Genomic DNA, 14,436 nt, shown 5'->3' on the forward strand with positions numbered 1-14,436 from the left:
AACCAAAGCAAAAAATTGTGTTAAAATAATGAAAATATAATGCACTCTTCACTGGTAAAACTGACCTGTTTGCTTCAGAAACACTACTATAGTTCATATAAACGAACTGCTGTGTAGCAATGTCGGAAACTGAAAAAAGGCTACTGTATATGGCACAGGTTAAATAGTGGATAACAGATAACACCATTATATTCTACAGAGATTATCTGCTATCTGCTGTGTAACCTGAGCCTTTTCTCCTTTGAATGGCTGCCCCCATTGCTACACAGCATCTTATTTATATCAACAATATTAGTGTTTCTGAAGCAAACACATCAGTTTTACCAGTGCAGGGCAACACTGCATTATATTGTTATTACTTTAAAAGACTTTCGTCTTTTGATGTTACTGTTCCTTTAAGGGAATAGATTAAAGGGATACTGTCATGGGAAAATAAAAATTCCCAAAAAGAATCAGTTAATAATGCTATTCCAGCAGAATTCTGCACTGAAATCCATTTCTCAAAAGAGCAAACAGATTTTTTTATATTCAATTTTGAAATCTGACCTGGGGCTTGACATATTGTCAATTTCCCAGCTGCCCAAAATCATGTGACTTGTGCTCTGATAAACTTCAATCACTCTTTACTGCTGTACTGCAAGTTGGAGTGATATCAACCCCCTCCCTTTTTCCCACCAGCAGCCAAACAAAAGAACAATGGGAAGGTAACCAGATAACAGCTCCCTAACACAAGATAACAGCTGCCTGGTAGATCTAAGAACAGCACTCAATAGTAAACACCCATGTCCCACTGAGACACATTCAGTTACATTGAGAAGGAAAAACAGCAGCCTGCCAGAAATCATTTCTCTCCTAAAGTGCAGGCACAAGTCACATGACCAGGGGCAGCTGGGAAATTTACAAATGTCTAGCCCCATGTCAGATTTCAAAATTGAATATAAAAAAATCTGTTTGCTCTTTTGAGAAATGGATTTCAGTGCAGAATTCTGCTGGAGTAGCACTATTAACTGATGCGTTTTGAGAATTTTTTTTCTCCCTTTAAGAATAGTAACAATTTGATATCATTTAAATTGACAACCATTTCTGTTATCTGTTTTCAGCTGAAAGCCCTGCACTAGGTTAAGTTAATCGTAAGGTGCTTCAATTTTTTTTAAATGTAAGCTGTCTATAAATATGTACTAATAATATAGTAAAAAAATGACAATATCGATACATATATGGTTGGCTCAGGAATTGGGTAGGGTCTTCTATTTTGTCATTTACTAGCTCAAAAAGAAAAACAGGCACTACATGACTCCTGTACAGTGTAACAGATAAAATCTGCTTTGAAAATAAATTATACTGTACTTAGAAATTATTCTTAAAGGAATAGGTAAATGCTGGGATTGTAACTCTCCTGTTACGTGCTGTAGGAGTTGAGACAACAGCTGTCGCACCGCCTCCAACTCAATGACCTGCTTATCAAGCCAGTGCAGAGGATAATGAAGTATCAGTTGCTGCTAAAAGTATGTATTAATTAATCACACAGGCTAAAATACATTGCTTAATTTTTGTTCCCTGATAGGCTCCTACTCATATAATGGGGGTACCTTTCTGACTGCAGGGAAAGCTTTTCCTTAGTGCATCCTGATTGAAATGATGTAGGGGTCTCCTTATTAGTGATGGGCGAATTTGCGCCGTTTCGCTTAGCCAGAAAAATCGAGAATTTCGTGCGAAATTCGCGAAACGGCGAAAAATTCTCGAAACGGCGCCGGCGTCTCATTTTTGACACCGGCACCCCTTTTTTTGACACCGGTGTCGGTTTGTCCGAAAATAAAATTTTCGCGGGCGTTTCGCAAATTTATTCGCTGGCGGTGAATCGCGCGAATTCGCGCCTGGCGAATAAATTCGCCCATCACTACTCCTTATAACATTCTAAATCATTTTAAGATATGGGGTTTTCAATGCCTATTGGGTTACGTATTTCCTGAGGGGCTCAAGACAGTAGCTTCCACCCAGATCAAGGCCCACCGGGTAAAATCCCGGCTGAAAGTTCAAGGTTATTGAGGCATGAAGTCCCACAGGTAAGTACATGGACATGTTTGTGTCAACTGTCAAACACTACATTCTATGTGTTTTTATTAATACTGTATAAAAGGAATGCTTTTCAACGCAACTTTAATTTTGTTAGTAATGTGTAGGTCTTGATTTTGACCATGGAAATGTTCTGAGGCCTGGGGGGAAACAAATCTAAGGGGTAGATTCACTAAAGGATGAAGTGGCTAACAAATCTTAGATATGACTCTGGAGAACCAATTTCTTGTTCAGTGATTCATTTATTCAAAGCTGCACGACATTTTTTCGGACCTAGTGGCCCTTCCTCTGGTCCTTGTAAAAATACTGTGGGTAACCCAAATCCCTTTTAAAACCAACAAAAACAAACAAGGGTGTCCATTCCCATGTGGCTAGACACATTCACATACATTGTAATAAAATTCTCTTACAGAACACTGCCATCTGGCCGGCTCCGATATTGCACCAAAATATTGAGTAGTGTTATACATTCAGTATTCATTATACAGTATACATAACAGCTGTTGGTAGTCTCCTACCTTCCAAGTAAAATGTCCAAGTTGTATTATAAACATGCTGAAAAGACAAGAGATTGTATTACAATTTACAAAAAACACTTAAAGCTTTGTGCATCATTTAATCCTAATGGTTCAAGTGTATTCAAGGCATCAATCCATTTAGCTTCCTGTTGGAGTAGTAGTCTCTTCCTATCCCCACCCCTACTTGGAGAAGGGACCTCTTCCAACACTTGCCATCTCAAGCTAGCGCTATTATTTTTGTTTTCATTTTTTTGAAAACACAGTATTTGTACAAGCACCTGAGGAAGGGCCACTAGGTCCGAAATATGTTGTGCAGCTTTTGAATAAATGAATCACTGAATAAGAAATTGGTTCTCCAGAGTCATATCTTAAGCTGGCCATAGACGCAAAGATCTGATCGTACCAATCGAGGATTCGTACAATTTTCGTCCGGTGGAGATCGGTCGTTTGGTCGATCGGACAGGTTAAAAGATTTCTGTCGGCTGCGGGTAATATCTCTGCATGTATTGCTGATCGTACGATTTTCAGAGGGAGACTGTCACTAGCTTTGGTCGGACATAACTTTCGTACGATTGCTGTCAGGGGGCAGAACATCGGCTGATCTGTTCTTTTCTACTTTATTTGATTGGAATGGTAAGACTTTGATCTGAATGGTTAGTGGCAGGTCGGGAGATGGGGAAGTCCGATCGTACGATGATTCATACGATCGGATCTTTGCGTCTATGGCCTGCTTGAGATTTGTGAAAGTTTGAAGGTCTGGCGGTGCCTTACTCTGAGGGTGAACCACACACTACTGAATAACGAAAGGATCACATCATCCATAAGAATATATCTTTGAAATGGCTAACACAAGCAACAATGCGCCAGCATTGCCACCTGCAGGGACATCGCCAATTCACTAGCGAAAGAAACAGTCGCTAGTGTTCTTTTGCACTCTATCGCCAGGCTCTGGCGAAAGGTCGTTACTCCGCAAATTCAGTAAAGTGCAGATTTTACTGAACGTTACCTCTTTTGCCAGATTTGATTTCGCCACCTCAGACCAGGTGAAGTACTTAAAAGAAGCTGGATTTTCCTCAATCTTCTGTCACTTACATCATATCCTGTGTGCCGAAAATGCATTAAAGTTCAAAAACACTGGCGACTTGTCCTTTTTTGAAGTGGGCTTTTTGAAGTCCTCACAAACTTTTTTTGGGTAACCGGTTTTCTCCAGACATTTCACATCATACGGGACATTCATTTTACAGTCGGCTAATGTGTAGGGCATTATATTAACGCTCTTGTCTTTATTAAGATTCCCTGGACATTCAAGCATTTGCACCAACATTTATAATAAAGAAGTCCATGCAACTTTTAACTACCCGCCCTATGCAAATTGACCTAAGTGCAAGATCACTAGCGAATTTTCACTAGGCACAATTTAACGCTAGCGCATGTTCGCTAAAAAATGCTGGCACTGCCGAAGTAATGCTAGCGAAAAATCGTCATTGTTCAGTGCCCAGGACGAAAACCCTGCATATTAGTGAATTTGCAAAGTCATAGCGCATTTGTATCAGGCGAACTAGTGTGAGCTGTGCGAAGCTGATGCTGGCGAAAATTTGCCTGTTATTGAATCTACCCCTAAGTGTTCTCTAACATATTTATTGTCTTCTCCAAAATTAGGACTTTCTCAAATATTACAGCAAAGCTGGACAAGATACAACAGAACTGGAGGTAGGTTAGAGGAACAATGAACTGTATTTTTTTGGATTTGGGATCACTTTATCAGTGCCATTATGTGCATGCCACCATCCCCTTCTCTTCATCTGTGATATCTTGCAAGGTGCTTTTCCTAACTGACTGTAATACAAATGTAAAGGGTTTAAAAAGGTGCAACATGACTGTGTATTTTGTCTTCTGAAATAGTCAAAATAGTTGGATTCAATATTTCTTGTTAGCTATCCTTTCTAAAAGTTACAACGAGGAACATAAACCAAGATTTACTTGGAGACAAAGGTTGAACATGATGGACATGTCCAGGCTCAGACTGGCAATCTGTGGTGTGCTGTAAGTTGCCATAGACAGTCACTATATATTGGGCTGGTGGGGGCTGTTTGCGTTGCTGTGTGGCCTGTCTGAGCCTCTGTATACCTGAAATGTCAGGGCCTATTTTGAATCCAGGCCTAGACATGTTTTATTCTACTTTATCTTCTTCTACTTAATCTTCTTACACTTTGAAGTGTAAGGAGGTTTGCCCGATTTCCTATTCATGCCTGATCTAATCTCCTTGCTTTGCAGAAAGCAGTGGAAGTTATGTGTTTCGTGCCCAAGCGCTGCAATGACATGATGAATCTAGGCAGGCTGCAGGGATTTGAGGTACAGTAATTGGCACATTTCTGTTTTGCGAAAGACAAAGAGATTTGTTTAGAAATGTTGCTGGTGAGAATAATTACTCATCCAGTTTGTTATCTCTACATCTCTCTTGGAGGAAATGTCAAATGAGAAAGAATGAGCAAACTGTAAATAGTCATTGTGCACCAACTTGGATATTCTTGCTTGTTTATATTTATGGCAGAGCAGTCTAATATTATTCTGTTAGCTCAACAGGGGAAATTGTAATGTTCCTATGATGCCTTTTTGAAAGTGAAATGAAAAAGTGTTTTTCTAGGGTTTGTGCAGAATACAAATAATCTACACCCTACCAAGGATTCTCACTGCTACCACCTCATATCTTTATTTATTAAAGGCCATCACAACTGCAAACATTTTGGGGCACATATACCTAGGGTCGAATATCGAGGGTTAATTAACCCTCGATAGTCGACCGGCGAAGTAAAATCCTTCGACTTCGAATATCGAAGTCGAAGGATTCACCGCTATTCCTACAATCGAACGATTAATAAATGTTCGATCGAATGATTAAATCCTTCAAATCGAACGATTCGAAGGATTTTAATCCATCGATCGAAGGATATTCCTTCGATCAGAAAATTGTTAGGAAGCCTATGGGGACCTTCCCCATAGGCTAACATTGGCCTCGGTAGGTTTTAGGTGGCGAACTAGGGGGTCGAAGAATTTTTTAAAGAGACAGTACTTCCACTATCGAGTGGTCGAATAGTCGAACGATTCGAAGTCGAGGGTCGTAGTCGAAGGTCAAAGTAGCCCATTCGATGGTCGAAGTAGCCATATTCGACCATTCGAAATTTGAACTATTTTTCCTCTATTCCTTCACTCGAGCTAAGTAAATGGACCCCTTTATCTCCACTATATTTGGACTAAGAGTAACATTGGCAAATAATATACATTATTGATAGATGTGTGAGAAGATAGATAATAGTAGATAGATAGATAGATAGATAGATGATATAAAGAGATAAAAGAGGTTATAGATCATTCATAGATAAAAAGGCAGAAAGATTATATATAGATAGATAATAGACAGATAGATAATCCTTTATCTATAGATAGATAACTAGATAGATAATAGAAAGATATATGTCTATCGCTAAATAGGTGTATTTAGATGTATTTAATTATATCTGCATTAATTCTTCAACGTGGTGCAACTAATTGTTCATTATCCTTGATGCAATAACAGTGGGACTTTTCAATTTATCTCTATGTAGGGAAAAATTACAGCTCAGGGGAAGCTTCTGCAACAAGACACATTTTTGGTGGTCGAGCAGGAGAGCAGCTTTCTGACACGCTGCAAAGAACGTAGGATCTTCCTCTTTGAACAAATAATCATCTTTAGTGAACCGATTGATAAAAAGAAAGGTTTCTCCTTGCCTGGATACATCTTCAAAAATAGCATTAAGGTCAGTTTCCTGGCTAACAACTGAGAGTGTGCGTTTAAAAGAGTAAAATTCTGTGTCCTGATTTCATTAAGTGTGATCCAAACTGACAAATGTGTGCACATTATTACAAAATAATATCAATTACAAGAAAAGTCTCAATGAATAATTTCCCCTAGTCACATTTTCAGACCTTTTTTTGCAACTTCTAAATGTTATCAAAATTGTTAACATTGTTTTTTTATATATTGTTTTGATATGAGTCTATATGGATGAATACACCAAAATGTAGTTCCTAGTTAAAAGGGAAGTTCACCATTACAACAGTTTGTAAACCCAAATGAATGAAATATTCTCATTATTTTTTCTTTCTTAAAATGAGCCACCCAGAAAGATAATGATTTCTGAAGGAGAATGGATAAAGAATTACACAGTCAGTGTTTTGGAATGGCCAGGTGAAAACCCTACAATGTGTTTAGTCGATTCTCAGAAGTGAATGGAAATATGTACAGGGATTTGTGAGACTGATCACCAGTTACAGAAGGTTTTACTTTTAATCTCAATAGTCGTTGAGGTCACCTTAAATTTTTCACATAATCAGTGTATAGTGGATGATATTTCAATGAAACAAAACACTCAAACCTGGTTGCAAAATTTCAGTAAAAACTCATTGATTAAATGTACAGGTATGGGATGCATTATCTGAATACCCATTATCCAGAAAGCCCTGAACATTTCCCTTCGACTTCATTTTATCAAAATAATGCAAACTTTTAAAGATGAAAAATAAAACAGTCCCTTGTACTTGATCCAAACTAAGATATAATAAATCCTTATTGGAAGCAAAACCAGCCTATTGGGTTTATTTAATGTTTACATGATTTTCTGGTAGACTTAAGGTATGAAGATCCAAATGACAGAAAGATCTGTTATCCAATAAACCCCAGGTCCCGAGCATTCTGGATAACAGGTCCCATACCTGTACTTAAGTCAATATAGTTGCTTCCGTATATTTGTGCTCAGTGCTTCTCCCTGCCCATTGTTTTGAATTGAGCACTGCTGACCCTATTGGCGCATGGGTACATTGAAGCTACCACCATATATACAACCCTGACTATTTTTCTCCATTTGTGAAAAGACTTGTGCATTATATATATATATATATATATATATATATATATATATCTCTATATATATATATATATATATATATATATATATATATATATATATACTAGAAGCTTTGATAAATCATAGCTGTATATATAAGGAGACTAGTAAATAAAATCCAACACAATTACCTGCCATGTTTTATTTTACACTGTGTGTTCTAATTTTTTCATGTTTTATTGTAGATTAGTTGCCTCGGCATTGAAGAATCTGTGGATAATGATCCCTGTCGGTTTGCCCTGACTTCACGAGGTACAGATAGGAGCTTGGTCCGTTACATACTGCAGGCCTCGGCACAAGAGATCAGGTTGGCTTGGATAAGAGATATCGGACTGATCTTGGATAGTCAGAGGAACTTTCTCAATGGTGAGAAGGACATAAGTGCACTTGTGGAATAGATGTAAACATTGCCGTGTTCTGTCTAAACAGGACCATGTCATATAGCTCTCTGTTTATATGCCAAAAAATGTAAATATGTATGCCAATACATAGATGGCAATAACAATGTAGAACAGTGGCTGTCTTTTACTGTGCATAAAAATGACTCAAAAATAAAACCCATATTCATTTACAGCTACTTTGTGAATCTAGAGATAATACTAGAGATAATACTTGACAATATTCTATATTCAAAAGCCTAGTGATGTACACCCTGTTTAATAACAGGCAGGTTTGATATACATTCTTAACTCCTCCATATCAAATTATTTTGACCCTGTAAAGTAATTTCTTCAATGTGAAACTGACCATTAAAATAAGCCTGGACTGTAAAATCCTCCAAGCAGAAGCAGCATGTATTCATGTACCATGCCTATTAAGCTTTCTGCTGGATCACAAGGGGCTGTGCTCAGTAGAGGGAATACTGAATGCACATTGGAGCTTTGCAATGTAATGTATTCTGCTGGGAAATGTCATTTCTGCACCAGTGGAGATCTTTCTCCAAATACTGTGCAACCATAACAATACATTTTAAACTGAGGTGCAGTTGTACATCTTGCTATTCATGTATTAATGTGCCCATTGTACATAGAAAGCTGTGTTATTTTATTCTCAATGGGCAAACCTTGGCTATGAAATTAAATTTCACTGGAAATCATTACTTATTGCATCAGTTAAAGCCACTCAGCTAGGATTCTGCCTATAGCAAACTGAACATTATAGATTTGTCTTTTGGTCAAACAAAGCATATGCTATAACTTCCACAGGTTATTCTATTGCAAACTAATGGTGTAATAATCTTAGGAACAGGGATGCTTTTTAGAGGATTTACACAAGTTTTGTTAAATTTGGCCGTTTTGTAGGAAAGTTAATTTTATATGTTTCAATAAAAATTGTGATTCTGCGTTTGTAGACTTTAATCCTGGCAGATGGATTGGGGTAATTGTCCTTATCCTTTGGTTATAGGAAAATAAATGTTAGTAGCTCCTATAAACTCATTTGGATTTTTTTGAATGCTCTGTTTATAGAGTTACATAAAGGGCAAATACTGGGGACACCAAATTCACAAAAAAAACAATATAACTCATAATGTTGTATTTATTTTTCAGGATTTCAAAATAATATTATTAATAATAATATTATAGGGATCTTACAAAAAATAAACAATGACCACAGAATCATAACGTAGAATAAGAAGACCATGCTTTTCAGAGTTTACAGTGTGAAAGGATGAGAAAATAATGTCAATTCTCTTCTTCTGATAAGTTATGGTGTACACTTCATTTAAGGTAACATCTTGTTGCCAATTCTAATCAACTTTTCAACTGGTCTTCATTATTTTATTTTTTTTTATAGATTTTGAATTATTTGCTGCCTTGTTCTGACTCTTTCCAGCTTTTAAATGGGGATCACTGTCACCATCTAAAAACAAATGTTCTGTAAGGCTACAAATGTATTATTAGTGCTACTTTTTATTACTCATTTTTCTATTCAGGCCTCTCCTATTTATATTCCAGTCTCTTATTCAAATCAGTGCATGGTTGCTTTGGGTAATTTGGACCATAGCAAACTGCTGTATGAAAAGCTAACTAACTCTACAAAATTACAAAATAATAAAACATTTAAACCAATTGCAAATTGTCTTAAAGGTGCACAACAGTTTTAAAGAAACAATGAAGAAGATCTGTATCAGACAAGACATATGCATAACTACTATTTCACAAGTTGAAAAGCAAGTCTTAAACCTGTTTCTTATGCTCCTTTTCAGCATGTCTTGCTTTCGTCACATTCTGTCATTTCAGTTATAATGATATTATCTTGTTCATCCATTGTGCTGGGATATGATACATTCCATTTTCAGGCAATGTGATATAGTATGATAATGAAAAAAGCACACATACTGTATCTGTGTATATGAGTTGCAGATGAATGTTAGCATATTCAACAGTCTTGCAAGAGTATGAATAAACGTAGCGCCTTGTTTTGCAGCTCTTCAGTCTCCTATTGAATACCAACGCAGAGAAAGCAAATCCAGTAGTCTGGGCCGAAACAGTAACCTCCACATTATGGAAACTTCCCATGGAGCGTTAAGGCCCCATTCTTCTGCTTCTATGGACAGGAACAAAGTTCCCAACCTCAAGTCATATAATTCTTCCCTGCCTTCCCTTTATTTGCCAAGCAATCCTCGACAAGACAGTAGACAGTTTGGGAACAAGGTAAGTTGCTGGTAGAAGTCATACATAGGGGTAGAATTAAGGGTTAAGACACACAGAACTACTAGTAGCAGCTACTTGGCATGGCTACAAAATAGACAATAGTCATGATTGGCTTTGCTAAGACACACAGAGCCAAAATGCCAAAAAAAACCCTGCCATAGATAATACTGGGAATTGCCTCTGCTAAAACACACGAAGGATGTTATTTACTAAACAATGAATGCAAAAATCACGAAAAATTTAGATTTTTTTTATAAAATCAGAATCGGAATTTAGTAAACCCCAAGGATGGAAAAGTTCAAATCAGAAAATCCAGCATCTCAGACCTGTCGAGGTTGCATATAAGTCAATGGGAGAAGTCCCAATGATTTTTTGCTGTGCGCTGGAGTTTTTGGACAAAAATCAGAGTTTTAGGGTGAAAAAATATGAAAAAAATCGTGAAAATCGGATGAAAAATCCGAAAAAATTGTGAAAATCTGATTTTTTTTCCTGCAAAGCAAAATTTTGGGAAAATGTAATTATAAATAAGCGTTCAAAAACCCGAGTTTGTAGCAGAAAATATTGAGATAAATTTGGACTTTGATAAATACCCCCGTAGTGTCTTAGCAAAGCCAATTATCACTACTGTCTGTTGTAGTAGTGACAAGTAGCTGCTACTAGTAGCGCTGTGTGTCTTTACCCTCATAAATGGTGGCCTGAGCCTCAATAAAATATTGAGACTGCTATTGAAATAGAGCCTAGTGTGTGAAAGTAATAGGGAACCAACTGTAAACTGGGGCAGGGATGTATGATGAACTCAACTTGTCAACGCTATATAAATAAAGTATAGTGCATAAATCATATATTAACCTTATAGATATTGTGATATGTATAGATATTTTAGATACATGAGTATAAGAAATTAATCAGTGTGAATAACTTTACAAAAGAAGGTGCATCCAGCTCGGAAAGGTTCTCATTCAGATGTTCTCCCTTCACCGGCAATCCTTTCGCCAACGCATATCAGCCTTGACTTCCATCATCCAGGGTCCTCTTCACCTACAGTGTCCAATGGAACCTCACAAAGTGACTCCACCAGCCGGGTAAAAAGACAATACTAAGTTACTTTATGACCCCAAGTAAACCTTGTGTTCAGGGAAAGTGGCGCATCTAGTTAGAATCGCATCTGCCATTGTGTTAAAAGAATAATTATACGTGCAACATTCGAACTGTTTATCTTGAATATCTAAGCAGCATTTGTGAATTCCAGTACATGGTACACTTTTACTGTAAATTGTGGACTTGTTTCATAAATTGTACTATTGAGATGGTTCAGTTGGCTATAGACAGAGTTTTCTGTGTATTAGTATAATGGTTTTTTGATGCAATGGGGAGGGGAAAATATGTAGTGCAAATATATGCTGTATAACTACAATGAGCCCAAGTACTGTTAACTGCAGTCTTAGAACTGAAGTTTTTAATTTGATTAAATGTCTCTACCCACCAGAAACCAAGCATATCAGAACGAGAACTACCTGGCTATGCATCGTCTCCTGAGGATTTTGGTGTTCCTACTCCCAGGTTGGCCAAGCTGGATGAAGATGAACTGTGAGCTTTGCCCCCTTGTTCAGGATTTGCCAGTATATCAGTTCCTGGAGCAAAGACTTTGGTCTATGACCACTTGAGGAGTCAGAAAATACACTTTTTATTTGGCACATGTCACATGCCACTCAGCTTTTTACATGAAACAAAAACATCTGGTGAAAGAGTGTGAAGTCTGCTCGTCGGGAAGCAATGTTAATACGAGAACATTCTTATATATCCTATAAACTCCCACTGCTGCATGGGGAAATTGACGACACTTTGTGTTTGTTCATTCATATTTGGAGTCCTAACTGTACAGTAACTGTATGAAACAATGCTTTAAATTGCCAAACATGGCAGTTGTTAAGTCACTCTATAAGGATATTTTTTTTTAAATATGTATACATAGTGTATCTATAAATTCCCAGTTCCCTGGATAGTAGAGATCAAGACTTGATGGTGTCAACACAATGCAAAACATCTTGTCTACTTCCAGAACTATGGAATCACTTGGGTCCTGAAATTGCTTTGTCTGTGTGATCAAAGCTTTCTGTGATTTTCATTTTTAAATGCTCAGTGGTGCATTACAATAATGGGCACTAAAAAAACAAGAAAACAAATAAATATGTGAAGCTCCAGGACACAAGAAGGAACAAGACGAGCAGAGCTAAAGTGACACTTGTACATTGCAGTGCTTATAAATGATACCAAATGCTTGCTAATATAAACACTCCACCCTGATGGACCAATGCAACCACTGTTACCAATATGGGGAGGGATGTTGTACCCAGAGAGTTTTATATAGTGCCCATGTTGCATATAGCTAAGCCAATGAAAAAGCAGTCAGAAGTCTTGCATGAAAACACTATTTTGATGGACACCAAAATGAATTTATGGGCTTAACAGTTTTGTATTGGTTTGATGGATTCTGAATGACGTGTATAGGAGAACAGTAGTAACTATGGCTCACAGTTCAAGGTAGCAACATTCTTGTTACATTGATCACAAGGGTTTGCTGGGCTCCCACTACACCGAATGGAGTCAAGTTGGATCCCATTTTTCTAGATTTCAATATAGATCCTCCCCAACACAAGCATATTTTCACAAATAATTATAAAGGTTGTGTGCTCTTTAATCTTTCTGTCTTCATTGTAAAGTATGGTAAGATATATACAACGCATGGCTGCCCCTTTCAAGGTTTTGTCATGAGACCTATAGATTGCGAAGAAAAATTATTTCATATTTAAGTTTGCTGATGAGTTCATGATGTTTTTAAGATTTTGGATCTGGGATATCAGATGCTTTCCAAAGTCTTGCCAACCTGTGTACATACAATATTTGAGGAATTATGACAACATCTCTTTCTGATGTTGGCCAGGAAAAGCTGGCAAAGTGGCTATAAGTTAGCGTCCATATAAGAATGCGTGTGCCCATGATGAATAGGGAAGGGGACATGAGCACCAGATACACATGATATCTTCTACCCACTTACATGCATTTTGTCAAAAGTAGGTAATATGTAATTAATGTAAATGTAAAAGGAAATTATTTAAGTGGATATTACTGTTCTGTTCATAGCAAGAGATGCCCATATTTTTCAGATGTTGAATTTTTCATCTTCGATCTTGTTTTGTACCCAATATAAAGAAGCCGGGATATTGCTCAGCCTTATGAAGTGATATGATGTACATACAAATAAAATCCCTGGAAAACTTAAAGAGGTAGTTTACCTTTTAATATGTTATTGATTCTTAGCAACCTTTCATTTTGTCTTCATTATTTCAAGTTTTCAATTATTTTTATCCTTTGCTGACTTTTTCCAGCTTTAAAATGGGGGTCATTCGCCCTGGTATCTAAAAAACAATTGCTACAGTTTTATTTTTTTATTTCCTCCTATTCATCTTCCAGTCTTTTAACCTCTCCAAGTTGCTAGGGTAAATTTGACTCTAGCAACCAGATAAGTGCTGAAATTCCAAACTGGAGAGCTGCTGAACTAAAAATACTGCACAAAAGAAAAATTGCAAATTATCAGTTTACATCATACTAAAAGATCACTCGAAGGTGAACTACCTCTTTAAAATGACTCAAATATTTAATATGAGATGTTTCAGTGTTGCTTGGTGCACTTTCTTCAATGCCATCAAGAAAATATAGGAAATGTCTACCATTGATGTAACCCCCAACTAAAGACCAGTCCTCCTGTTCCTTTAAACCTTCCAGCAAGGGTGTTCATGACTTATATATAGACATTCACTAAAACAAAAAATGAGATCATTTGTAGAAAACTAGTAGTAGGCTTCCCTACTTATCAGTTGCTTAGCTCAATCGATTCGGCCCATAAAAAAAGTATTGCCGCATCCACCACTGCTTTTGAGGTTGTGAAGGGATAATAATATTCTGCAGAATAAAGTGTTGCAGCATACTCATCCCTCTTTTTTTTGTTTTTCCCTGCTGTTTTAATAGGGTTTATAGGGAGTTTTAATAATAAAATGGCATTACACTTGCTACAACCCTGACTTTGCTTATACCCCCGTTACTCCCTCAGCACCATAAGGAGGGTACATTTCTAAAAACAATAACCAATAGCTGAGAATTCTATTTCTCTTAAATACTATTGTTGAATGTCTCTTAATTGTGCAGTATCACTCAAATTGGTATCAATGTCAGTGATACTCCACAACTTATTAG

The 14,436-nt window shown here is 37.0% G+C and overlaps 1 protein-coding gene across 4 annotated transcripts in view; it reads left to right on the forward strand.

The window, feature by feature from the left end:
* The window catches only part of arhgef25.L (Rho guanine nucleotide exchange factor 25 L homeolog), a 201,417-nt gene extending 187,865 nt beyond the window's left edge, over nucleotides 1-13,552 (forward strand). For all 4 annotated transcript variants that reach the window (XM_041582545.1, XM_041582544.1, XM_018247472.2 and 1 more), the window contains 8 exons: nucleotides 1,413-1,505; nucleotides 4,251-4,301; nucleotides 4,866-4,943; nucleotides 6,194-6,385; nucleotides 7,717-7,897; nucleotides 9,959-10,185; nucleotides 11,115-11,267; nucleotides 11,672-13,552. In XM_041582545.1, the coding sequence (XP_041438479.1) occupies nucleotides 1,413-1,505; nucleotides 4,251-4,301; nucleotides 4,866-4,943; nucleotides 6,194-6,385; nucleotides 7,717-7,897; nucleotides 9,959-10,185; nucleotides 11,115-11,267; nucleotides 11,672-11,776 (1,080 nt within the window). In that variant the 3' untranslated portion in view covers nucleotides 11,777-13,552. The remainder of the gene's footprint in view (nucleotides 1-1,412; nucleotides 1,506-4,250; nucleotides 4,302-4,865; nucleotides 4,944-6,193; nucleotides 6,386-7,716; nucleotides 7,898-9,958; nucleotides 10,186-11,114; nucleotides 11,268-11,671) is intronic.
* The last annotated feature ends 884 nt before the right edge of the window (nucleotides 13,553-14,436 follow it).

This window comes from Xenopus laevis, chromosome 2L (genome assembly GCF_017654675.1).
Source record: "Xenopus laevis strain J_2021 chromosome 2L, Xenopus_laevis_v10.1, whole genome shotgun sequence".
NCBI lineage: Eukaryota > Metazoa > Chordata > Amphibia > Anura > Pipidae > Xenopus > Xenopus laevis.